Raw genomic sequence first — 26,319 nt, forward strand, 5'->3', positions numbered from 1 at the left:
ATGACTTGCAATGACTGTCTACATTTAAAATGATAATCAAGACCATTCCCTGGCAAAACAAAGATGTCACGTAGAATAGAAGCAGGTCGTTTTCCGACTCTCATTTTATTCACGTAGAATAGAAGCAGGTCGTTTTCCGACTCTCATTTTATTCACGTAGAATAGAAGCAGGTCGTTTTCCGACTCTCATTTTATTCACGTAGAATAGAAGCAGGTCGTTTTCCGACTCTCATTTTATTCACGTAGAATAGAAGCAGGTTGTTTTCCGACTCTCATTTTATTCACGTAGAATAGAAGCAGGTCGTTTTCCGACTCATTTTATTCACGTAGAATAGAAGCAGGTCGTTTTCCGACACTCATTTTATTCACGTAGAATAGAAGCAGGTCGTTTTCCGACTCTCATTTTATTCACGTAGAATAGAAGCAGGTCGTTTTCCGACTCTCATTTTATTCACGTAGAATAGAAGCAGGTTGTTTTCCGACTCTCATTTTATTCACGTAGAATAGAAGCAGGTCGTTTTCCGACTCTCATTTTATTCACGTAGAATAGAAGCAGGTCGTTTTCCGACTCTCATTTTATTCACGTAGAATAGAAGCAGGTCGTTATCCGACTCTCATTTTATTCATGTAGAACTTCAAATGTTTGTCTTGCTGTCTTTGGCAGCATGATCGTTTGCCAAGGGAGGCTTCTGTTGATACTGATGATATTCAGCTGATAGGCCACTAACACATTCTGGTTTTAGTTGCTTTGCCGCCCATGTATGGAAAACTCTACAGCGTTCCTTGTAACAGTGTGTTCTGGTGCCTCTCGGGCTGTTCATAATGTTGATTGGAGACCTATTTGCTGATTTAATGTTATTTTGTAAATTGTGTAGGAATGGTTCCTTCTGAAAGAGACCTTGGTCTGAATGGGACTCTCTGTTTAAAATAAAGGTAAAATAAATCCCTTCTGTAATGTGTTCTCTCTCATTTCAGATCCATCCCAGACAGCCACAGTGGAGGTGTCCTCCCCAAGTGGTCTTCTGCAGTACTGTAGCACCCTCTAGTGGTATGATACTGGCATTACACTGAACCTTTCTACAATTAATGTATTACCCTGGCTGCCTTGACTTTACACACAGTGCAGTTCTTTATTCTAAAGTGCCAGCCGATGACGAAAGGCTTTAGAATTGTAATCTTTGGTAGACTGTTCGTATCACTATTAATAAACGCAGAGACAATCCATATATTGTTGTATGCAATGAGCTCAGTTATTTAAAACGGTGAGAATGAGCTGCACTGTATTTTAAACACAAGGCCATTAAACTGCCCATTTTACCTGGTGTTGTTCTCTATCTGCGGTCTAGATGTGGTGTTGCAGTATAAACATGGACGACCGATGCTGGCTGTGCCGCTACCCTCCAGGCAGGAGAGCTGTCTGTTCTTCCTCAGGCCCATGTTAATGACTGTAGGAGACCTCATCCACGACCTGCAGAGAGAAGACCCAGGAGTCACCTCTGCCTCTGTGCTCACCAAAGGTAGGACACACAAATATATGTTGTACACATACACAAATATGTTGTACACACACATAAATACAGTGCCTTGCGAAAGTATTCGGCCCCCTTGAACTTTGCGACCTTTTGCCACATTTCAGGCTTCAAACATAAAGATATAAAACTGTATTTTTTTGTGAAGAATCAACAAGAAGTGGGACACAATCATGAAGTGGAACGACATTTATTGGATATTTCAAACTTTTTAACAAATCAAAAACTGAAAAATTGGGCATGCAAAATCTTTCAGCCCCTTTACTTTCAGTGCAGCAAACTCTCACCAGAAGTTCAGTGAGGATCTCTGAATGATCCAATGTTGACCTAAATGACTAATGATGATAAATACAATCCACCTGTGTGTAATCAAGTCTCCGTATAAATGCACCTGCACTGTGATAGTCTCAGAGGTCCGTTAAAAGCGCAGAGAGCATCATGAAGAACAAGGAACACACCAGGCAGGTCCGAGATACTGTTGTAAAGAAGTCTAAAGCCGGATTTGGATACAAAAAGATTTCCCAAGCTTTAAAAATCCCAAGGAGCACTGTGCAAGCGATAATATTGAAATGGAGGGAGTATCAGACCACTGCAAATCTACCAAGACCTGGCCGTCCCTCTAAACTTTCAGCTCATACAAGGAGAAGACTGATCAGAGATGCAGCCAAGAGGCCAATGATCACTCTGGATGAACTGCAGAGATCTACAGCTGAGGTGGGAGACTCTGTCCATAGGACAACAATCAGTCGTATATTGCACAAATCTGGCCTTTATGGAATTGGCAAGAAGAAAGCCATTTCTTAAAGATATCCATAAAAAGTGTTGTTTAAAGTTTGCCACAAGCCACCTGGGAGACACACCAAACATGTGGAAGAAGGTGCTCTGGTCAGATGAAACCAAAACTGAACCTTTTGGCAACAATGCAAAACGTTATGTTTGGCGTAAAAGCAACACAGCTCATCACCCTGAACACACCATCCCCACTGTCAAACATGGTGGTGGCAGCATCATGGTTTGGGCCTGCTTTTCTTCAGCAGGGACAGGGAAGATGGTTAAAATTGATGGGAAGATGGATGGAGCCAAATACAGGACCATTCTGGAAGAAAACCTGATGGAGTCTGCAAAAGACCTGAGACTGGGACGGAGATTTGTCTTCCAACAAGACAATGATCCAAAACATAAAGCAAAATCTACAATGGAATGGTTCAAAAATAAACATATCCAGGTGTTAGAATGGCCAAGTCAAAGATCTGAATCCAATCAAGAATCTGTGGAAAGAACTGAAAACTGCTGTTCACAAATGCTCTCCATCCAACCTCACTGAGCTCGAGCTGTTTTGCAAGGAGGAATGGGAAAAACTTTCAGTCTCTCGATGTGCAAAACTGATAGACATACCCCAAGCGACTTACAGCTGTAATCGCAGCAAAAGGTGGCGCTACAAAGTATTAACTTAAGGGGGCTGAATCATTTTTCACGCCCAATTTTTCGGTTTTTGATTTGTTTAAAAAGTTTGAAATATCCAATAAATGTCGTTCCAGTTCATGATTGTGTCCCACTTCTTGTTGATTCTTCACAAAAAAATACAGTTTTATATCTTTGTGTTTGAAGCCTGAAATGTGGCAAAAGGTCGCAAAGTTCAAGGCGGCCGCATACTTTCGCAAGGCACTGTATATGTTGTACACACACTCAAATGCAAACATTTGCCCGTATACTCTAAAATGCTTTTTGAATGAGTGCCTATCTAGGAGCAGTTCAGCCTTTTGGATAATAATGAATATGATTTAATGGACAGGGCAGAACTGATCCTAGATCAGCACACCTACTCTGAGATACTTTATGAATATGGGCTACTGTCTGTCGTGTACACAGACACTATATCCATCTGTTATCCTCCTGTCTCCTACAGATGGTGCACGGGTAGCTAACACCACCCCTGTAGACACCACCACCACCCAGACACTATATCCATCTGTTATCCTCCTGTCTCCTACAGATGGTGCACGGGTAGCTAACACCACCCCTGTAGACACCACCCCTGTAGACACCACCCAGACACTATATCCATCTGTTATCCTCCTGTCTCCTACAGATGGTGCACGGGTAGCTAACACCACCCCTGTAGACACCACCCCTGTAGACACCACCCAGACACTATATCCATCTGTTATCCTCCTGTCTCCTACAGATGGTGCACGGGTAGCTAACACCACCCCTGTAGACACCACCCCTGTAGACACCACCCAGACACTATATCCATCTGTTATCCTCCTGTCTCCTACAGATGGTGCACGGGTAGCTAACACCACCCCTGTAGACACCACCCCTGTAGACACACTATATCCATCTGTTATCCTCCTGTCTCCTACAGATGGTGCACGGGTAGCTAACACCACCCCTGTAGACACCACCCCTGTAGACACCACCCAGACACTATATCCATCTGTTATCCTCCTGTCTCCTACAGATGGTGCACGGGTAGCTAACACCACCCCTGTAGACACCACCCCTGTAGACACCACCCAGACACTATATCCATCTGTTATCCTCCTGTCTCCTACAGATGGTGCACGGGTAGCTAACACCACCCCTGTAGACACCACCCCTGTAGACACCACCCAGACACTATATCCATCTGTTATCCTCCTGTCTCCTACAGATGGTGCACGGGTAGCTAACACCACCCCTGTAGACACCACCCAGACACTATATCCATCTGTTATCCTCCTGTCTCCTACAGATGGTGCACGGGTAGCTAACACCACCCCTGTAGACACCACCCCAGACACTATATCCATCTGTTATCCTCCTGTCTCCTACAGATGGTGCACGGGTAGCTACCCCTGTAGACACCACCCCTGTAGACACCACCCAGACACTATATCCATCTGTTATCCTCCTGTCTCCTACAGATGGTGCACGGGTAGCTAACAGCACCTCTATAGACACCACCCCTGTAGACACTATATCCATCTGTTATCCTCCTGTCTCCTACAGATGGTGCATGGGTAGCTAACACCACCCCTGTAGACACCACCTCTGTAGACACCACCCAGACACTATATCCATCTGTTATCCTCCTGTCTCCTACAGATGGTGCACGGGTAGCTAACACCACCCCTGTAGACACCACCCCTGTAGACACCACCAAGACACTATATCCATCTGTTATCCTCCTGTCTCCTACAGATGGTGCACGGGTAGCTAACAGCACCTCTATAGACACCACCCCTGTAGACACTATATCCATCTGTTATCCTCCTGTCTCCTACAGATGGTGCACGGGTAGCTAACAGCACCTCTATAGACACCACCCCTGTAGACACTATATCCATCTGTTATCCTCCTGTCTCCTACAGATGGTGCACGGGTAGCTAACAGCACCTCTATAGACACCACCCCTGTAGACACTATATCCATCTGTTATCCTCCTGTCTCCTACAGATGGTGCACGGGTAGCTAACAGCACCTCTATAGACACCACCCCTGTAGACACTATATCCATCTGTTATCCTCCTGTCTCCTACAGATGGTGCACGGGTAGCTAACAGCACCTCTATAGACACCACCCCTGTAGACACTATATCCATCTGTTATCCTCCTGTCTCCTACAGATGGTGCCCGGGTAGCTAACAGCACCTCTATAGACACCACCTCCTGGACAAAGACTTCCAGCTCCTCATCAATGATGCTGTTACAACATCCACTCCCTGAAAGAGGTGAAGCAACTCTCCAAAACATAAATAGTTGAAACAGTTTAAGAGATGATGATGACATAATAATAAATGCCATTTAGCAGCTGCTTTATTCTGAAACGACTTAGTTGTCTGTTTATATTTTAAATATGGCTGGTCCGGGAAGAACCCACTATCCTGGTGTGGCAAGCAACATGCTCTACCAACTGAGCTACAGAGGACCACAGATCACACATCTACAGAGGACCACAGATCACACATCTACAGAGGACCACAGATCACACATCTACAGAGGACCACAGATCACACATCTACAGAGGACCACAGATCACACATCTACAGAGGACCACAGATCACACATCTACAGAGGACCACAGATCACACATCTACAGAGGACCACAGATCACACATCTACAGAGGACCACAGATCACACATCTACAGAGGACCACAGATCACACATCTACAGAGGACCACAGATCACACATCTACAGAGGACCACAGATCACACAGCTACAGAGGACCACAGATCACACAGCTACAGAGGACCACAGATCACACAGCTACAGAGGACCACAGATCACACATCTACAGAGGACCACAGATCACACATCTGCAGAGGACCACAGATCACACATCTGCAGAGGACCACAGATCACACATCTGCAGAGGACCACAGATCACACATCTGCAGAGGACCACAGATCACACATCTGCAGAGGACCACAGATCACACATCTGCAGAGGACCACAGATCACACATCTACAGAGGACCACAGATCACACATCTACAGAGGACCACAGATCACACATCTACAGAGGACCACAGATCACACATCTACAGAGGACCACAGATCACACATCTACAGAGGACCACAGATCACACATCTACAGAGGACCACAGATCACACATCTACAGAGGACCACAGATCACACATCTACAGAGGACCACAGATCACACATCTACAGAGGACCACAGATCACACATCTACAGAGGACCACAGATCACACATCTACAGAGGACCACAGATCACACATCTACAGAGGACCACAGATCACACATCTACAGAGGACCACAGATCACACATCTACAGAGGACCACAGATCACACATCTACAGAGGACCACAGATCACACATCTACAGAGGACCACAGATCACACATCTACAGAGGACCACAGATCACACATCTACAGAGGACCACAGATCACACATCTACAGAGGACCACAGATCACACATCTACAGAGGACCACAGATCACACATCTACAGAGGACCACAGATCACACATCTACAGAGGACCACAGATCACACATCTACAGAGGACCACAGATCACACATCTACAGAGGACCACAGATCACACATCTACAGAGGACCACAGATCACACATCTACAGAGGACCACAGATCACACATCTACAGAGGACCACAGATCACACATCTACAGAGGACCACAGATCACACATCTACAGAGGACCACAGATCACACATCTACAGAGGACCACAGATCACACAGCTACAGAGGACCACAGATCACACAGCTACAGAGGACCACAGATCCCACAGCTACAGAGGACCACAGATCCCACAGCTACAGAGGACCACAGATCACACAGCTACAGAGGACCACAGATCCCACAGCTACAGAGGACCACAGATCCCACAGCTACAGAGGACCACAGATCCCACAGCTACAGAGGACCACAGATCCCACAGCTACAGAGGACCACAGATCCCACAGCTACAGAGGACCACAGATCACACAGCTACAGAGGACCACAGATCACACAGGATGATGATGAGATATCAATTGATCTTTATCAGTAATTCTGAAAAGAAACATCATTAGTCACTTGAGCATCAGCAGGATCCTCCTCCTCCTCCTCATCGTCATTATCCACCTCCAGTCTGGGGTGGAATTGGTGGAATAGTGATGCATGTTCCCAGTGTAATAATAATAATTTTGCCATGAGTTCCCAGAGTGACTGTGTTGTAATGAATTCCACCCATGTTGTGTGTTCAGAGGCGTCCAGTGAGCATGTGGTGGACGTGGAGGACATGAAGCACATGGTGCAGCTGCTCCACACGGCCCTCCACCTGCCCCACCACCACCTCCTGAAGGAGAGGCAGCTGCTGGAGAGACTGGATGGACTCAAACAGGACCTCTCACCTCTGGAACAGGTACCGGAGGGGTGTACGTACCGGAGGGGTGTACGTACCGGAGGGGTGTACGTACCGGAGGGGTGTACGTACCGGAGGGGTGTACTCCTGACTCCGTTTCTCTTTCTCTTTCCTTCTGTCTTTCAGTATCTCCTCTCTTTATTTCTCTCTCTTGCGTCTCTTATCTCATCTCTCTTGTCTCTGTGTGACTCCTACTACCTATCCCTTTGGTCGACAACCATAAAGCTGTCACGGTAAACCTTCAAAGATCAGATTGCATGAGTGTGAGAGTTTGTTTTAGCTATCACTAGTAACCTCTGTCTCCCGTGCGTTCCCTGTATAGGTGAAGGCACAGCTGGCGCGCAGTGCAGAGTTCCACTCCTCCAGGACTCTGTGGACAGGTGTGGCCCTGCTGTCTGTGCAGGGCGGGGCCTTGGCCTGGCTCACCTGGTGGGTGTACTCCTGGGACGTCATGGAGCCCGTCACCTACTTCCTCACCTACTGCACCAGCATCGGAGTCTTCTCCTACTATGTCCTCACCAAGCAGGTACAGTACAGGACTGGAAGGACAGGAAGACCCATGTCCAGCATGGTCTCGATACAAGTAGTCAAGACAGTGTCTCCCCCTTGTGTGCACAAAAAGTACTGTCACTACAGGGCACTTGAACAAAAGCTTTCATTTTCATTTCAGTCACACCTGGTCTCCTTACAACAACTTGGAGTAGTCAAGTTCTCATATGTGACCTTCATTGCCATACGCTGTACAGTATGAAGGCAGTAATTATCAGGGTTGAATTCTAACTTTAGATAACTGTGTGCAGTCAAACTTCTACAAACCGCTGCATTGACATCAATGGTAGATGTAATCAAAACACAGTTGATAAGCACTTAGAAGTGGAACAGAGAAATCTCCACGTATGTCTGCCCTCCTGTGGCTGCAATGTGTATAGCATGCGCTGTATAGAAGGAGCACGACATGCTCTGACCGGTAAACCTTCCAGTTGGTCCCACAGCACCTGTGTCCTGCGTCTAAATGATTTTATAAGACTTTTGTAAGTATCTTATAAAAGTACAGTACGAACTGTGTACATCCATGCCACAACAAGGAGGCTGACACAAACCAACATTCCTCTGTTACGCTTCGAGGTGCATCACCTGAATTCTGATCATATCTCCTAATGACATCCGTGCATAATTTACACAGAGGATCACGGTTATCTCAAGTTAGAATTTAAACCCAGATAACTATGAGTGAGAAGTGATACACAAGTTAGTCTGTCCAGATGGATCATGGTTGTTGTCCTCTGTAGGATTATGTCTATCCAGATGGATCATGGTTGTTGTCCTCTGTAGGATTATGTCTGTCCAGATGGATCATGGTTGTTGTCCTCTGTAGGATTATGTCTGTCCAGATGGATCATGGTTGTTGTCCTCTGTAGGATTATGTCTGTCCAGATGGATCATGGTTGTTGTCCTCTGTAGGATTATGTCTGTCCAGATGGATCATGGTTGTTGTCCTCTGTAGGATTATGTCTGTCCAGATGGATCATGGTTGTTGTCCTCTGTAGGATTATGTCTGTCCAGATGGATCATGGTTGATTGTTGTCCTCTGTAGGATTATGTCTGTCCAGATGGATCATGGTTGTTGTCCTCTGTAGGATTATGTCTGTCCAGATGGATCATGGTTGTTGTCCTCTGTAGGATTATGTCTGTCCAGATGGATCATGGTTGTTGTCCTCTGTAGGATTATGTCTGTCCAGATGGATCATGGTTGTTGTCCTCTGTAGGATTATGTCTGTCCAGATGGATCATGGTTGTTGTCCTCTGTAGGATTATGTCTGTCCAGATGGATCATGGTTGTTGTCCTCTGTAGGATTATGTCTGTCAGATGGATCATGGTTGTTGTCCTCTGTAGGATTATGTCTGTCCAGATGGATCATGGTTGTTGTCCTCTGTAGGATTATGTCTGTCCAGATGGATCATGGTTGTTGTCCTCTGTAGGATTATGTCTGTCCAGATGGATCATGGTTGTTGTCCTCTGTAGGATTATGTCTATCCAGATGGATCATGGTTGTTGTCCTCTGTAGGATTATGTCTATCCAGATGAATCATGGTTGTTGTCCTCTGTAGAATTATGTCTGTCCAGATGGATCATGGTTGTTGTCCTCTGTAGGATTATGTCTGTCCAGATGGATCATGGTTGTTGTCCTCTGTAGGATTATGTCTGTCCAGATGGATTATGTCTGTCCAGATGGATCATGGTTGTTGTCCTCTGTAGGATTATGTCTGTCCAGATGGATCAGGATTATGTCTGTCCAGATGGATCATGGTTGTTGTCCTCTGTAGGATTATGTCTGTCCAGATGAATCATGGTTGTTGTCCTCTGTAGGATTATGTCTATCCAGATGAATCATGGTTGTTGTCCTCTGTAGAATTATGTCTGTCCAGATGGATCATGGTTGTTGTCCTCTGTAGGATTATGTCTGTCCAGATGGATCATGGTTGTTGTCCTCTGTAGGATTATGTCTGTCCAGATGGATCATGGTTGTTGTCCTCTGTAGGATAATGTCTATCCAGATGGATCATGGTTGTTGTCCTCTGTAGGATTATGTCTGTCCAGATGGATCATGGTTGTTGTCCTCTGTAGGATTATGTCTGTCCAGATGGATCATGGTTGTTGTCCTCTGTAGGATTATGTCTTCCAGATGGATCTGTCCTCAGATGGATCCAGATGGATCATGGTTGTTGTCCTCTGTAGGATTATGTCTGTCCAGATGGATCATGGTTGTTGTCCTCTGTAGGATTATGTCTATCCAGATGGATCATGGTTGTTGTCCTCTAGGATTATGTCTATCCAGATGGATATGGTTGTTGTCCTCTGTAGGATTATGTCCAGATGGATCATGGTTGTTGTCCTCTGTAGGATTATGTCTATCCAGATGGATCATGGTTGTTGTCCTCTGTAGAATTATGTCTGTCCAGATGGATCATGGTTGTTGTCCTCTGTAGGATTATGTCTGTCCAGATGGATCATGGTTGTTGTCCTCTGTAGGATTATGTCTGTCCAGATGGATCATGGTTGTTGTCCTCTGTAGGATTATGTCCAGATGGATCATGGTTGTTGTCCTCTGTAGGATTATGTCTGTCCAGATGGATCATGGTTGTTGTCCTCTGTAGGATTATGTCTGTCCAGATGGATCATGGTTGTTGTCCTCTGTAGGATTATGTCTGTCCAGATGGATATGGTTGTTGTCCTCTGTAGGATTATGTCCAGATGGATCATGGTTGTTGTCCTCTGTAGGATTATGTCTATCCAGATGGATCATGGTTGTTGTCCTCTGTAGGATTATGTCTGTCCAGATGGATCATGGTTGTTGTCCTCTGTAGGATTATGTCTCTGAATCAGGATTATGTCTGTCCAGATGGATCATGGTTGTTGTCCTCTGTAGGATTATGTCTGTCCAGATGGATCATGGTTGTTGTCCTCTGTAGGATTATGTCTGTCCAGATGGATCATGGTTGTTGTCCTCTTAGGATTATGTCCAGATGGATCATGGTTGTTGTCCTCTGTAGGATTATGTCTGTCCAGATGGATGGATCAGATGGATTGTTTGTCCTCTGTAGGATTATGTCTGTCCAGATGGATCATGGTTGTTGTCCTCTGTAGGATTATGTCTATCCAGATGGATCATGGTTGTTGTCCTCTGTAGGATTATGTCTGTCCAGATGGATCATGGTTGTTGTCCTCTGTAGGATTATGTCTGTCCAGATGGATCATGGTTGTTGTCCTCTGTAGGATTATGTCTATCCAGATGGATGGTTGTTGTCCTCTGTAGGGTTATGTCTATCCAGATGGATCATGGTTGTTGTCCTCTGTAGGATTATGTCTGTCCAGATGGATCATGGTTGTTGTCCTCTGTAGGATTATGTCTATCCAGATGGATCATGGTTGTTGTCCTCTGTAGGATTATGTCTGTCCAGATGGATCATGGTTGTTGTCCTCTGTAGGATTATGTCTGTCCAGATGGATCATGGTTGTTGTCCTCTGTAGGATTATGTCTGTCCAGATGGATCATGGTTGTTGTCCTCTGTAGGATTATGTCTGTCCAGATGGATCATGGTTGTTGTCCTCTGTAGGATTATGTCTGTCCAGATGGATCATGGTTGTTGTCCTCTGTAGGATTATGTCTATCCAGATGGATCATGGTTGTTGTCCTCTGTAGGATTATGTCTATCCAGATGCCAAAGACAGGCAGTTCCTGTATTACTTCCACAAGGGTGCCAAGAAGGAGCGCTTCAACGTGCAGAAGTACAATGAGCTGAGAGAGGAGTTGGCTTCGGTATGTTGCTATACTTACTTATACAAGGCACTGCAGAATTTCTGCTCACTGCTTATTGGACTTTCCACTGATGTATTCAGTCTATAAAGGGGCTTCTGCTGATCGTGTGTGTGTGTGTGTGTGTGTGTGTGTGTGTGTGTGTGTGTGTGTGTGTGTGTGTGTGTGTGTGTGTGTGTGTGTGTGTGTGTGTGTGTGTGTGTGTGTGTGTGTGTGTGTGTGTGTGTGTGTCATCCTTAGGTGGAAGAAGATTTGAGACGTCTAAGGAATCCAACCCAACTTCAGCTCCCTGTAGAACAGATCCAGAGCCAGCCATGAAGAGCAGCACCATTTTCCCCCATTTATTTTGATAACAATGCATTTTTCTTACTAACCCTGCAGATCATTTTAGAGTTTTGGTTTACAATATTGGAAGTAATTTGTGGTAATAGAAGTATAGTAATAAATATGAGAAAACATCTTCCTGAATACTAATCATATTTTCTCTGCATTCCAGGCCATTGCAGTAATTCAATATAGTAGCTAGTGTAATTTCTATAGAAGAGCAAAGTTATGAATAGTGATGTGTATATAATGAGATGATCCATTCTGAACGTTTACAAAGATTAAGAGGAACTGAGACTGAACACAAATTACATTTCAATATTTTATTGCACCTCAATTCAGACTTTTGTTTCAATCATCAAAACCCCAAACATATTTCAACAGTTTTACAACTGTCATTTTATAAATGAGAGATTCTAACTCAATAGGAGCCCCACGCACCTCTCCAAATGCTATTAGTGCAAACCCAATCTCCCAAAAGGTCAGAGATACATTTCCCTGGTGGACCACAATACAAGAAAAGTACATTACTCTTACTAAGCAGTGGTTCCTTATATTCACCCATGGAGACAAAAATGGTCCTCATTTTCTTGAACAATTCAGAAATAGAAACATGAATTGGTGTCCAGCACTCATGCATTGTCATTGCTTTAGTAAATATCTCCCAAGTGACTAACAATTATTTATTTTTTAAACATGAGACGGTCGGTTGATTGGTACCCTGAGTTGTCTTATCTGAGTTATATAATGCACACTTGCACATATTTTCTGGCTGAAGAATATGCCTGTAGTCATGTGGTGTACAAAAATGTTGTTTAAAAAGATTGGTACTGTTAAAGTTGTTCAGTATTTCGAGCGACAGGTAGCCAAGTGGTTGGAGATGCGAGCCAGCAACCAGAGGGTTTCCAATCCCAGCCCAGATGGGATGTGGGGGGGGTGTAATTGACCAATAAAGTGATCTTATCTTAAGTTGAAAACAGTTGTCAAATACCCTCAATAACAAAGAACAATGGTATAGGACTGGTTTTCCTGAGTCAGAGTAGTACAGTAGGTCATGTGACCAAACTTGCAGTGTGTACTAGACACTTGACTCCCAGAGGTACTTTCCACATTGGAGTTGTTTGTTCACGTTTAGCCTGTCGCTTTCAAAACATGTAAAACTACATTTGAGTTGTAAAGGCTAAGCACATCCAAGTACAAAGAGAAATAACACTAATTCCCTTTTTGACAGAACAAGGCAACATATTATTATGTATTTTTTACCCCCTTTTCTCCCTAATATCGTGGTATCCAATTGTTACTAATTACTCTCTTGTCTCATCACTACAACTCCCATACAGGTTTGGGAGAGACGAAGGTCGAAAGCCATGCGTCCTCCGAAACACAACCCAACCAAGCCGCACTGCTTCTTCACACAGCGCGCCGCCAACCGGAAGCCAGCCGCACCAATGTGTCGGAGGAAACACCGTGCTGGACGGTATTGATATGGTATGAACCCACATCCTCTTGGTTGCAAGGAAGGTGTTCAACCCCAGAGCCACTCACTCTTTACCCCAAATCGGCACTTTTCTTGCTATGTCGGACAAAGACAGTTGCACAATCTTGAGCAAGAGATAAGGATCAAAGCCACACCTTTTGGATGCAAGGTAGGGATTTAACCCCAGAGCCACATCCTCCTTCAAACATTGTGCACATGTCTTTGTATATTTGACACAGATAGTTGATGTAAACAAATCAAGCCCAGGGAACCACTAGTCAATGCTAAGAATTAGCAGTATTCTCTCGAGAAAGGCCTTAGGGGACTGGTGATGAAAAATCCTTTACTGACTGAGAATCCCCTCTTAACAAACAGCTATCCACAAACAGACTGAGAATAAAGTCATTTGAAATGTTAATGCTCAGTTACCATTCTCATGTCACTCTTTTACCTGCCCTGTGGGTACATTCCATGACCTCTCAACACCAACAGGGAAAGCCTGAAGCAGAGCAGCCAAGCAGGTTTCACCAGTATAGTACCATGCTTTGTTTTAGGTCAGTTTTACCACCACAGAATGTGTGTTAAATTAACACTGCATACACAATCATCAGCCAATGACATGATCTCCATTTGGTTTCATAGGAAAGATTAGAATAAAGGGAATATGCACAGCTTGATGAAGTATGTTTCATGGTTCTCAAGACAAACATCGAAATAATGTAGACAAACGTTTAACAAAAATAACCACCAGACATTATAGTCAAGGACAACCTTTCTCCCCAAAAAACATTCAAAACAACTACAGCAGGATTCATGAATGACGTAATAGCTGCCCAGTGGATGGAGACCTTTACTGCTTCTTGGGTCGGAAGTAGAGCTTCCTGGTGAGCATGGAAGCGAAGCAGGGGACCTGTTTCTTCCCGATGGCGGTCTTGTCGTTACAATTCCCCACGCTCCTCATGGACACCTTCCTGTTGACCAGGGTCAGGAGCTCTGTGAACTCCAGGAATCCCCAAACTTCCGCATGGCCCCACACAGGTCCTGGATGTACCAGGAGCCGTTGATCGTCTCGCGGTGGGAATAGTAGCCTGCACAGGGACACCGGGAACAAGTATGGCAGTTAGATTTGTATTCCATTCATCCAAATGAGAAGCAAAGCATAATCAAGTGATCAAACACCATTACACAAACACAGGTAAACAGTTATTTAGGATATTGTCTAAACAGCATAACTGTATACAAGTCACAGTAAGGAGTTGGGTACAAAATAGTAACTGTGAGTCTGTTGATAAGGAATTAAAATAACGAATGTCTTTATTCTCCATGTATCACTGATCTATGCATCTATCCTCATTTACGACCACAAGGTTTACAATATTTCTTCTTGTTTTCTGTAATGGACTATCAGCTGTGCCATGTGTTCCTCACCTTCAGCCACAGAGTAACACATGATGAAGTCAGCGCCAGCAGGGAGGGTGTAGACCACCCCAGCGTCCACCACCACCTCGTTGGTCTTCACTTCGCTGTCCACCACGTCCATGGGGGTCACTGGATCGTCATGCTTGTCCCCACGACACGCCTGTCGGTGTCAATCAAATCAGAAACCAAAAACAGTCAAAATGTCAATATGATGGTTATATATAAAAATATATATATTTAGCAGTAAATATTTGTGGTTATGTGGATAAATGTTTACAAATAATAGTATTGTGTCTGAGGAAGATATGCCTTCACCGGCCCCCAAACATCAGATATGGGTCTATGAGTCAACAGTACTGAATGTCAAAGGTTTCCATCTAAAATGGATCTATTCAAAAGGCATCTCATCATCTGACCTCTTACCTGTAGTATGAAGATCTTGGGCTTGCCCACCAGGCTCTTACACTTGTCTCCTTTGAACAGGGCAGTGATGTCCTGGATAGCGATCTTGTCGTCGTAAGCATAGACGTGGTCGTTCTCTCCGTGGCTCAGAAAGACGCACGCGAAGCAGTCTGCATCAGCATGGTTGGCCTCAGCCGCTATGAAGTATCAGACCTATCAGTTCTTATTCTGAAGTATAATACCGACTGGGACTGATACAGTATCTGTGTTAAGCAGATTATTTGAGGTGGTATCGAAGGACTAGAAGTGCTGCTTACCCTGACTGATTTGATCCAGAACTTCCTCCACCTTCAGATTATCAAAGGCCTGCACTTCAAAGTTCAAGTCCTCAAATCTGAATCAGAAAAATCAAGTGTGAACATTTTAAACAACTCCATCAGCACTACAGTTGACTGAACCGGTCTATAGGGAGTTCTGAAGCACGGTCATATCTGATGCCATGTATACCTTCTGACCAGATTGGAGCGGTCAGCATTGGTCCCGTTGCGGGGGGGCATCCTCAGATGCCAGTAGAAGTGCTCCTGGTTGAAGATGAGAGCCAGGCCTCGCCGCTTGTGGTTCATCTTATACTCCTCCGCCGGGTCCATAGAGAAAGAACTGCTGAAGGAAAAACACATGCTCCCCTGTCAATACCAATACCTTGTTATGCCATAGTGGGTGTAGCTGAACGAGAGACATTTGAGAAAGTGTAGCTTTCTTATCGGTTACCACAAGAAATGAGGAACTATCTGTTCACTTCAACTGTCAACACACTTGAACATATTTCAACCAGGTGTTCATTACATTCAAGTCATTTATAACAATGTAATGAGTAATATCATTACTAATTAGTTACCTGCATAAATACCCATCTGTTTCTGTAAGGTTCTCACTAGGACCTGATAAAGAGAAAGGAACATACAATCTGAACAGGTATGACAATCTTGCATGAATATTTATTTTATGACTTCTTAAAGGCCTCGTGGTTTTACAGCTTTCTGATATCTCAACATTCGGCAGTTTCGATGCAAATAGTCTCCAAAGCTTTTGGGATCAGATTTATTTGGGGGGGTCTGTTGTTAAACTCTGAAAACAGGTATGTGAATTAGTAGCCTCGGCGACAACTCCAGGGCCAAGCAGCCATTGTTCCAGAAGCACCCAGTCCTGGTGGTTTTCAATAGGTTGGTTACAGGTGTTAAGACCAGTGGAAGAAGTGACAAAGCTCTCCTATCTTACATGCTCTTTACTTGTGCTGCTGTTGCAGGTGTGGGGTGAAGCATGAAGGGGGAGTCTGCTGTTGCAGGTGTGGGGTGAAGCATGAAGGGGAGTCTGCTGTTGCAGGTGTGGGGTGAAGCATGAAGGGGAGTCTGCTGTTGCAGGTGTGGGGTGAAGCATGAAGGGGGAGTCTGCTGTTGCAGGTGTGGGGTGAAGCATGAAGGGGAGTCTGCTGTTGCAGGTGTGGGGTGAAGCATGAAGGGGAGTCTGCTGAAGCATGCAGGTGTGGGGTGAAGCATGAAGGGAGAGTCTGCTGTTCCATTTCCTCATGTTCCTTGTGTTACGGGTTATTATTGAGAGCACGAGGAGAGGAGAGTATACTGCTTTTGATTCAGGTGATTGCTCAGTGCAAACGCCAAACGGAGAAATAACTACAGGTTTGTGTTAACCATTACATAATTAGCGTGTACTTTGAGTCTCGTAAAATGACATTTCGTGAGATAAGGTAGTTTCGTTAAAATAGTACCTCAAACAGTCTCTGTTTTGGTTTTAAATGTACATCTGCATATGTCTCTACAAGCATTGGGCACCTAGACCTACCTAACCTGATATCGCCCGTACATACTCACCTGTCGTCTGGGATGTTTTGTTGTCTTTTTCCAAGCTTCCTGTGACTTGGAAGAGACAAAAATCCCACATGAGACAATACAGTAAGATTTCACAGACCTGTGAAACAAGTCTGTACACTGATAACATTGACATAACACCTGATATAAAATCTGGTCTGTGCTTATCTGTCAGTAACTTAGTCCCCAGGCAATTGCGTAGTGACGCGATTCATCTGACAGTGAACAACAATCTTGGCTACTGTAACAGCCGTACAAACAGACACATATTACGGTACATACACCGTATAAACATATTAGAGATAAGCGAAGTACATGTAGGGGAATTGTGAAATCCATGACATCATTCAGCAAGTGATGTATTAATCTTTTGTTTCCTTTCCCAGGGAGGGTCCGGAATGTCTTCTGAGAGTTCTTCTTTCATATTTGTCTTATATGATTTCCGTGACCACAACATTACATTAAACTGCAAGACTACTAATACCAATACATACATATAGTATTTTATAACTTCCAAATAGGACTTTTTCTTACCTTTAGTGTCTTTATTCCCTGGACACGACATGGTTGCTGTCTACTCTCCTTTCAATGTGTACACGCAAGTGTAAAATGTATCGGTTTAACAAACAACTGATGGAGAATGACACTTCCCGCCCCTTTAAGCTGATTGGCGGATCTACTCAAAAACTGGATACAATTGGCAACTGGGCATGGCAGTCAAGCGTTGCTGGTTACAACTTCCGTATAATGCCACATTGTAGCCACTGAGAACCGTATAACAGAGGCAAATATATACTAAACAAAAATATAAACGCGACATGCAGCAATTTTGCTGAGTAACAGTACATATAAGTAAATTAAAATAAATTAGGCCCTGATCTATGGATTTTATGACTGGGCAGGGGCAAAGCCACTGAGACTGATTTTTTTTCTCCCACAAAAGGGCTTTATTAGACAGAAATATTCCTCTTGTCCGGGTGGCTGGCCTCAGATGATCCCTTAGGTGAAGAAGCCAGATGTGGAGTTCCTGGGTTGGCGTGGTTACACGTGGTCTGCGGTTGTGAGGCTGGTTGGACATAATGCCAAATTCTCTAAAACGACGTTGGAGGTGACTTATGGTATCGATTTATATTTTTGTTCAGTATAATATAAAACATGTTTCGGGGCGTGACATTATGAAGAGGGATACTGTAAAAACAAAATACATGTTTCAGTATGCCTGTGAATGAGGAAAGCTCAACAAACGTCAAATGTCAGCTAAGTGTGCACTTTAAAAATATATATATTTTACCAGGTAGGCGAGTTGAGAACAAGTTCTCATTTGCAACTGCGAGCTGGCCAAGATAAAGCAAAGCAGTGTGACACAGAGTTACACATGGAGTAAACAATAAACAAGCCAATAACACAAACAAGTCAATGACACAGTAGAAAAAAGAAAGTCTATATAGTGTGTGCAAACGGCATGAGGAGGTAGGCAATAAATAGGCCATAGGAGCGAATAATTACAATTTAGCAGATTAACACTGGAGTGATAAATGAGCAGATGATGATGTGCAAGTAGAGATACTGGTGTGCAAAAGAGCAGAAAAGTAAATAAAATAAAAACAGTATGGGATGAGGTAGATTGGGTGGGCTATTTACAGATGGACTATGTACAGCTGCAGTGACTGGTTAGCTGCTCAGATAGTTGATGTTTAAAGTTGGTGAGGGAAATAAAAGTCTCCAACTTCAGCCATTTTTGCAATTCGTTCCAGTCACTGGCAGCAGATAACTGGAAGGAAAGGCGGCCAAATGAGGTGTTGGCTTTGGGGATGATCAGTGAGATATACCTGCTGGAACGTGTGCACCTCAGCCATGCTCAAGGTACTAAACGATATCATAACCGCCATCGATAAAAGACAGTACTGTGCAGCTGTCTTCATCGACCTGGCCAAGGCTTTCAACTCCGTCAATCATCGTATTCTTATCGGCAGACTCCATAGCCTTGGTTTTTCTAATGACTGCCTCGCCTGATTCACCAACTACTTTGCAGACAGAGTTCAGTGTGTCAAATCGGAGGGCATATTTTCCAGACCTCTGGCAGTCTCTATGGGGGTACCACAGGGTTCAATTCTCGGGCAGACTCTTTTCTCTGTATATATCAAGTCGTGACAACACCAGTTAAAGCAGCAGTCAAAACAATAATAAAGCGGTTGTCAGTAAAACGCAGACGGATGGGGCTTGAGGAATGTAACCTCTCTCAATCATAGACAGAGCTATGGATGCAAGGACTGAACAGCCATTATATCAACATGATAGTTTAAACCATGTTTTGAGGCTGCAGTAGGCTATTTGTTTGACATTTAATTTCTTTACAAACATTGCAGTAAAACAAGCTTATAATTGGGGTTTTGATGTTGTATGCCAGTTGAACTAAGCTCATGATGCATTTATAAATGATATTCTATTCTTCAAGAATCAATGTGTGCATATCATTAATTTATACGTTATTTTTAAATGATGTAACTGCTGATTAGCACTTTATGCATGCATTTGCCCAATCCTGATTCGTCCAAATAAACAACAAAAAAACAAAACCAGAAACTACTGGGAGGATTGTAAGTGTTCATCTACTAAACCCTTTTGTGTAAACTCCCTCTTCATCTATGACTGTAGTCTGGTCTCCTTCACCACCAGCAGTTACCATACCTGGTCTGATGGGCAGTTGCTACTTTAAAAAACAAACATTTAACTAGGCAAGTCAGTTAAGAACAAATTCTTATTTACAATGATGGCCTAGGAACAGTGAGTTAATTGCCTTGTTCAGGGCCAGAACGACAGATGTTTACCTTGTCAGCTTGGGGATTCAATCTTGCAACCTTTCTGTTACTGACCCACAGCTCTAACCACTAGGCTAGCTACTTAAAGTCCTCAGGACATTTGCACTATTAAGCAAGACTGCCTTCTCACCTTGTGCACCGGAGGTATGGTGTAGTCTACAATCCATACTTCATCTAGATGTTAGTGCCACTGAATGAATTTAAATGTTCATGGGAGACTGTTAGAGTAGTGTAAATGCTTTTTGGGGACTGGATCATATTGTTGTATGTTTTAATCCTGTAATGTATTGATTGTTACGGCATTTTCGGCCATGTATCCCTTGCTAATTACGTTTTGAGCGGATTTCTCCGTGGGCTTTGAACCGGGCACCTGTTTCACACCCGGGAGGCAGGCCGGTTCCAAAACAAACGCAATCAACTTTCACCCGGTAAAAAAACACGCATTGTCGGGCGCCTGGGCAGATTAATTGAACCCCTCAATGTTGCTCATCAACCACATAATCCTACATGTGCATTGACAGATTCTCGCCGTTTCATCTGTCCACATGAATTAGTCCCCGAGAGATTAGTCTGGTGTCAATGAAATGGAGTAGGCTGCCTATGCGTGGGAGAATCAAGTGGCAGTCGTCTTTTCAAGAAAATTACATTAAATATGATTAGACTACAGTTTACTAGTGTCTGTAAATAAATGATAATGGAAAGAAGTGGAGGACGCTCAACCAACGTTAGTCAAGGTTCAATAATACAAATTATTGAAAAGGCGTAACGCGCGGATAGGCTATGGTGAGCGAACCTTTCATTTTCAATAAATATTATTTACCCATTTATTTGTCTCTGCCTGCAAATTATCCTCCTAAAATGTAGGCTATAACCTATATGCAAAACGTAGTTCAAGAGAATGTACAAGTGTCCACTCTCATCGTTCTCGCTGCTCATATTCAGTATCCACACATGCGAAATAAAGCAGTCTATATAGCCAATGCATGGGCGGAGAAGTGTAACAGTATAACTTTAGTTCGTACCCTCGCCGGGCTCGAACCAGGGACCCTCTGCACACATTGACAACTGACACCCACGAAGCATCGTCAACCATCGCTCCCAAAATCCTCGGCCCTTGCGAGTGACGTCACCGATCGAAACGCTATTAGCGCGCACCACCGCTAACTAGCTAGCCATTTCACATCGGTTACAGAAGTGTAACCAAAATACACTTACTGGGCAATATAATGTAGCCATTACCCTCATCACTGTATCATTATGTGCATTATTATCATGTGCATACATTTGTCTTCAATGTCTTCTTACCTTTTATAAACATTCATATTCTCATTCATTCATATTCTCTCTTAATTTATACTTCATATAAATGTGTGGCAGAACAAACAAATGACATACATGACAACAACCACTAAACAACAATTCTACAAAATTATCAAATAGCAATTTAAAAACTCAGATCACCCAACGTTCATTCATTGAAAGCACATCCAGGCCCCTTCACAAGGCTTAGCACATTGTTATCAATGGAAACTTCCACAGCTCTAACCCAAGATACAGTATTGACTTCAATGTTTCTCTGGTGGCTTGACTATTCCAGAATCCCCTCTGGATGGCAGCTCATAGATCCCTCTTGACTTCAAATTTGCATATGCAGGAGTCTCTCTGGCTGTCCATGTAAGGTTTACACCCCATGTGCATGACAGCCTCAAACAGCAGGGTCACAGTATTCTCACACGCTGTAGAGAGAGAGACATGGAAACACGACTTGATCATTATATACAGACATGAAACGCACAGAAAAATGAATCAATATCAAATGTTATTTGTCACGTGCACAATTTACAGTAGGAATAAAAGGTGCAGTGAAATGCTTGTGCTAGCTCCCTCAACATTGCAGTACTATAATTAAGCAATATGGCCCGAGGGGGTGTGGTATATGGCAAATATTCCACGGCTAAGGGCTGTTCTTATGCACGACACAACACAGCCGTGATATATTGACCATACACACAAAAAACAAGGTGACTTATTGCTATTATAAACTGGTTACCAACTTAATAGGTGCAGTAAAAATACACGTTTTTCATACCCGTTGTATGATATGATATGCCACGGCTTTCAGCCAATCAGCATTCAGGACTTGAACCACCCGTTTTCTGTTGCATGCCCTAATATGGATATAGACCTCACCCTAAATTATAGACCTCACCAGAAATGCCATCAAGGGGAGTTGTATGATCTTCCGCACCAGCAAGATTGTTAGACTGGTTAAACCTGACTGAATGCTGAACTCACCAGTGAAGTGAAAGTGAAACAATTGACAATGGTGAGTGCAGGGTTCAGTATTATTTAACCAGGCTACAAGATGGTGGGCACATTATTGAATTAACTGTGAGGAATGCTTGAGTCAAGTCCTGCCCTGTGTTCAACACTGGGAGCATATCAATATATGAATCAGCGTGGTGTTCAATAGGCAACACATGGAAGAAAACAGAAAGAAACAGGGTGGAAGAAAACAGACAAACTGGCAGCAACTACAATAAGAAACACATTGTCGTGTTCCGTTGTAAAAAGTTCTCTGTTGCATGCCCTAATAAACACAACCCAGTTGCCATCTTACCTTGGACACTCTGGGCAAGTCCCAACATCTTCTGTAATCTCCTACAGATGGTCTCCAGGCATTCCTGGAACTCATCGTCACAGTCGTGTTTATCACGGTTACAGGTGTCATAGCAACGGTCGTGCTGGTTACAGCACTTGGTCAGGACGGGATGCCGATGTCAAACTGTAGAGTAGACAAAAGAGATGACCATTAGATCAATGCTCACAAATATTCAAAGCAATATATGATATGACAGGTGTAATAACATTCCTATAAACAGTGGTCGCTGTACAGGGAGCCGCCCTACTATGGCTGACCCTGTAAAACATTCCTATAAACAGTGGTCGCTGTACAGGGAGCCGCCCTACTATGGCTGACCCTGTAAAACATTCCTATAAACAGTGGTCGCTGTACAGGAGCCGCCCTACTAAGGCTGACCCTGTAAAACATTCCTATAACCAGTGGTCGCTACAGGGGAGCCGCCCTACTATGGCTGACCCTGTAAAACATTCCTATAAACAGTGGTCGCTGACCCTGTAAAACATTCCTATAAACAGTGGTCGCTGTACAGGGGAGCCACCCTACTATGGCTGACCCTGTAAAACATTCCTATAAACAGTGGTCGCTGTACAGGGGAGCCACCCTACTATGGCTGACCCTGTAAAACATTCCTATAAACAGTGGTCGCTGTACAGGGAGCCGCCCTACTAAGGCTGACCCTGTAAAACATTCCTATAAACACTGTACAGGGGAGCCGCCCTACTATGCTGACCCTGTAAAACATTCCTATAAACAGTGAGGCTGACCCTGTAAAACATTCCTATAAACAGTGGTCGCTGTACTAAGGGAGCCACCCTACTATGGCTGACCCTGTAAAACATTCCTATAAACAGTGGTCGCTGTACAGGGGAGCCGCCCTACTATGGCTGACCCTGTAAAACATTCCTATAAACAGTGGTCGCTGTACAGGGGAGCCGCCCTACTATGGCTGACACCCTGTAAAACATTCCTATAAACAGTGCCGCCCTACTATGGCTGACCCTGTAAAACATTCCTATAAACAGTGGTCTCTGTACAGGGGGAGCCGCCCTACTATGGCTGACCCTGTAAAACATTCCTATAAACAGTAAACAGTGGCCCTACTATGGCTGACCCTGTAAAACATTCCTATAAACAGTGGTCGCTGTACAGGGAGCCGCCCTACTATGGCTGACCCTGTAAAACATTCCTATAAACAGTGGTCGCTGTGGCCCTACTATGGCTGACACTGTAAAACATTCCTATAAACAGTGGTCGCTGTACAGGGGAGCCGCCCTACTATGGCTGACCCTGTAAAACATTCCTATAAACAGTGGCTGTGGGAGCCGCCCTACTATGGCTGACCCTGTAAAACATTCCTATAAACAGTGGTCGCTGTACAGGGGAGCCGCCCTACTATGGCTGACCCTGTAAAACATTCCTATAAACAGTGGTCGCTGTACAGGGGAGCCGCCCTACTATGGCTGACCCTGTAAAACATTCCTATAAACAGTGGTGGCTGACCCTGTAAACAGTGGTCGCTGTACAGGGGAGCCGCCCTACTATGGCTGACCCTGTAAAACACATTTCACTGCACATATGTGTGACAATAAACAGTCTGCACACACTGCACCCCCACTGGACTAATAGGGAAGACCATTGCTATAGATCAGTCATACATGACACTAGCTCACCTGGAATCCGAACAGGGGTGACCCACATCCATTGGGTGGGTTTGGTTTGTAACCAGGCCGGGGTTCTGGTTTGTAACCTGCAAGGAAAGAGCAAAGGTAGAGGTGTTCAGAGTTCTTCTTTAATCTTGTTGAGAGAGACAACCTGTTCAGAGAAACTACAGTGTGTGTTGGGGTGGCACTGTACCAGCTTAATGGCTTTGTTTGTGGAACATAATCACTTTCAACTGAGCTTTTTAATAAATGGCTTGTCTGCATAATAAGCAAAGTAGTTATGGCCATGTTTTTAGTTCCATTACCAACAAGTACTGACTGTGTGGCCTGGGAGACCTTACCATCGCTGCATTCATAGTGACACAGTCCATCTTGTCCTCCAAATAAGTCCAGAGCAACGTTGAGGTATTTGTCAATGTTATGGATCCCATTGCGAATGGTTTTTAAAGTCATCCGCCAGTCCGGTGTTTCAGGTTCCTTACTACATGACACACAGCTCAGAAATCCATAGAAAGATAGTAAGTTAACGAGAAAAACCGGGATACAACTGTTATGATGCATGATGACAGCACCGGTGCTAGAAAATAGTTGCAATTGGTCGGCATGTGAATCCAAAGTTAAATGACTGCACCAAACGTCGGTAAAAAAATCATTTCACACTTTCCCAAATGTTACACTATTGGTCCTATTCGGTGTCAACAAATCGCCTGTCATGCAATGCCCTTCCCGGATGTGGGATTAGTCACGTGACAGCAATAAACCTATCAGTGCCAATAGATACATTGCACTTACAGTACACGTGGTCACTCAACTGCTCACAGATGTTCGAAGTTCATGCATGCCACGGACAAACGTATATTCATGACCGATTTGATTTTTACTGAGAAATGGTCTTACTTTCTATTTTAAGGCAATAATAATTGTCTGTGTGCCCAGTTATGTCAATTTAAAAAAGGCAAGAAAAGTGTGCTGGTTTGCTTAACATACAGGCATTTGAAGTGGTTTATACTATTACTACCTAAGTACATTTTAGCAGTTCCATTTAGTTTTGCTACATTTAAAACTATTTACATTTAACACCAAATACTTAGTATTTTACTGGGTGACTTACCTTAATAGACAATTACAAAAGTATCTTTCCTTTTACTCAAGTATGACAATGGAGTACTTTTCCCACCACTGATCAATACAAGTGATAATCACTGTAGGCCTATAACCTATGTATTTTTCAGAAACACCACAATTCTCATGGGCTTCCAGGAAAAACAGCAAAGTCTCCTTTCTAATAGACTTGTTCAGTTGCATTTCAGTTTTAAGAATCACAGTACCAAGCTGGAGCATGTAGCCATACAAATCCACAACATCTTTTACAAGCCTCATAAATATGGTGAGGCCATATTAGGTTGAGAACAAGGCTTCTTGCAAAACAAAAGTGAGACTGTATACAAACTACTAGAGTAATGGATCTGTATGCCAGGGAGAATATTATGTGGAGAGAATAGGCCTACAGTCTGGGTACTAGGAACACATTTTAAAAGGGTGTTTAACCTGCCCTTCCATCGGCTTCATACACACAATTGCACAAGCGCTTGTGCTCGAAACAAATCAAAATTGCTTCTGGTAATAATTTATTGTTTATTCAAATGATTAATCGAGCAATGAAGAAAAACCTTGTTTTTCTACTTAAATAACTCCATAAATTTTCAAACATTCAAAATGAAAAATATACAATTGATGAAGATTATGGTTCCGACTTCACATTTTTTCCCAGGCCAAAAAAAGTTCAAGTGAGACAGTGGTCATTTCTTCATCTGCGGAATGAACTTCAAGGTCCATGTAACTCCACACAAGGTTCCACTGTGGGTTCCACTGTGGTAGCTAGGAAGCATTCTCTGGGTTCCTCACAATACTAGCACTGCTAATGTATGGATTGGAAGGAGGGCAGCATCTCCAGATGAGCCTACAAATCTTTTTTAAGTC

At 43.7% G+C, this 26,319-nt stretch overlaps 2 protein-coding genes and 2 pseudogenes across 3 annotated transcripts in view; 2 read left to right on the plus strand and 2 right to left on the minus strand.

The window, feature by feature from the left end:
* Positions 1-5,277, plus strand: part of LOC124024236 (calcium uniporter regulatory subunit MCUb, mitochondrial-like) — a 36,702-nt gene extending 31,425 nt beyond the window's left edge. Inside the window, exons 2-4 of the mRNA XM_046338231.1 lie at positions 976-1,048; positions 1,347-1,517; positions 5,141-5,277. Coding sequence (XP_046194187.1) covers positions 976-1,048; positions 1,347-1,517; positions 5,141-5,277 — 381 coding nt within the window. The remainder of the gene's footprint in view (positions 1-975; positions 1,049-1,346; positions 1,518-5,140) is intronic.
* Positions 5,278-7,104: 1,827 nt separating this feature from the next.
* Positions 7,105-13,014, plus strand: LOC124024233 (calcium uniporter protein, mitochondrial-like). Its single transcript, XM_046338229.1, has 4 exons — positions 7,105-7,397; positions 7,720-7,923; positions 11,600-11,716; positions 11,954-13,014. The coding sequence occupies exons 1-4, from the start codon at positions 7,185-7,187 to the stop codon at positions 12,029-12,031; spliced, it is 612 nt and encodes a 203-aa protein (XP_046194185.1). The 5' UTR covers positions 7,105-7,184; the 3' UTR covers positions 12,032-13,014.
* Positions 12,346-17,855, minus strand: LOC124024232 (annotated as a pseudogene). The gene is made up of 8 exons (XR_006836969.1): positions 17,750-17,855; positions 17,219-17,263; positions 16,231-16,273; positions 15,843-15,995; positions 15,653-15,729; positions 15,357-15,532; positions 14,943-15,093; positions 12,346-14,602 (listed from the first exon to the last, which is right to left on the minus strand). The product of XR_006836969.1 is annotated as a caspase-6-like (transcript).
* Positions 17,856-21,328: 3,473 nt separating this feature from the next.
* Positions 21,329-25,093, minus strand: LOC124024234 (annotated as a pseudogene).
* Between the last annotated feature and the right edge of the window lie 1,226 nt (positions 25,094-26,319).

Source organism: Oncorhynchus gorbuscha, unplaced genomic scaffold (assembly GCF_021184085.1).
Source record: "Oncorhynchus gorbuscha isolate QuinsamMale2020 ecotype Even-year unplaced genomic scaffold, OgorEven_v1.0 Un_scaffold_1797, whole genome shotgun sequence".
NCBI classification, from domain to species: Eukaryota; Metazoa; Chordata; class Actinopteri; order Salmoniformes; family Salmonidae; genus Oncorhynchus; species Oncorhynchus gorbuscha.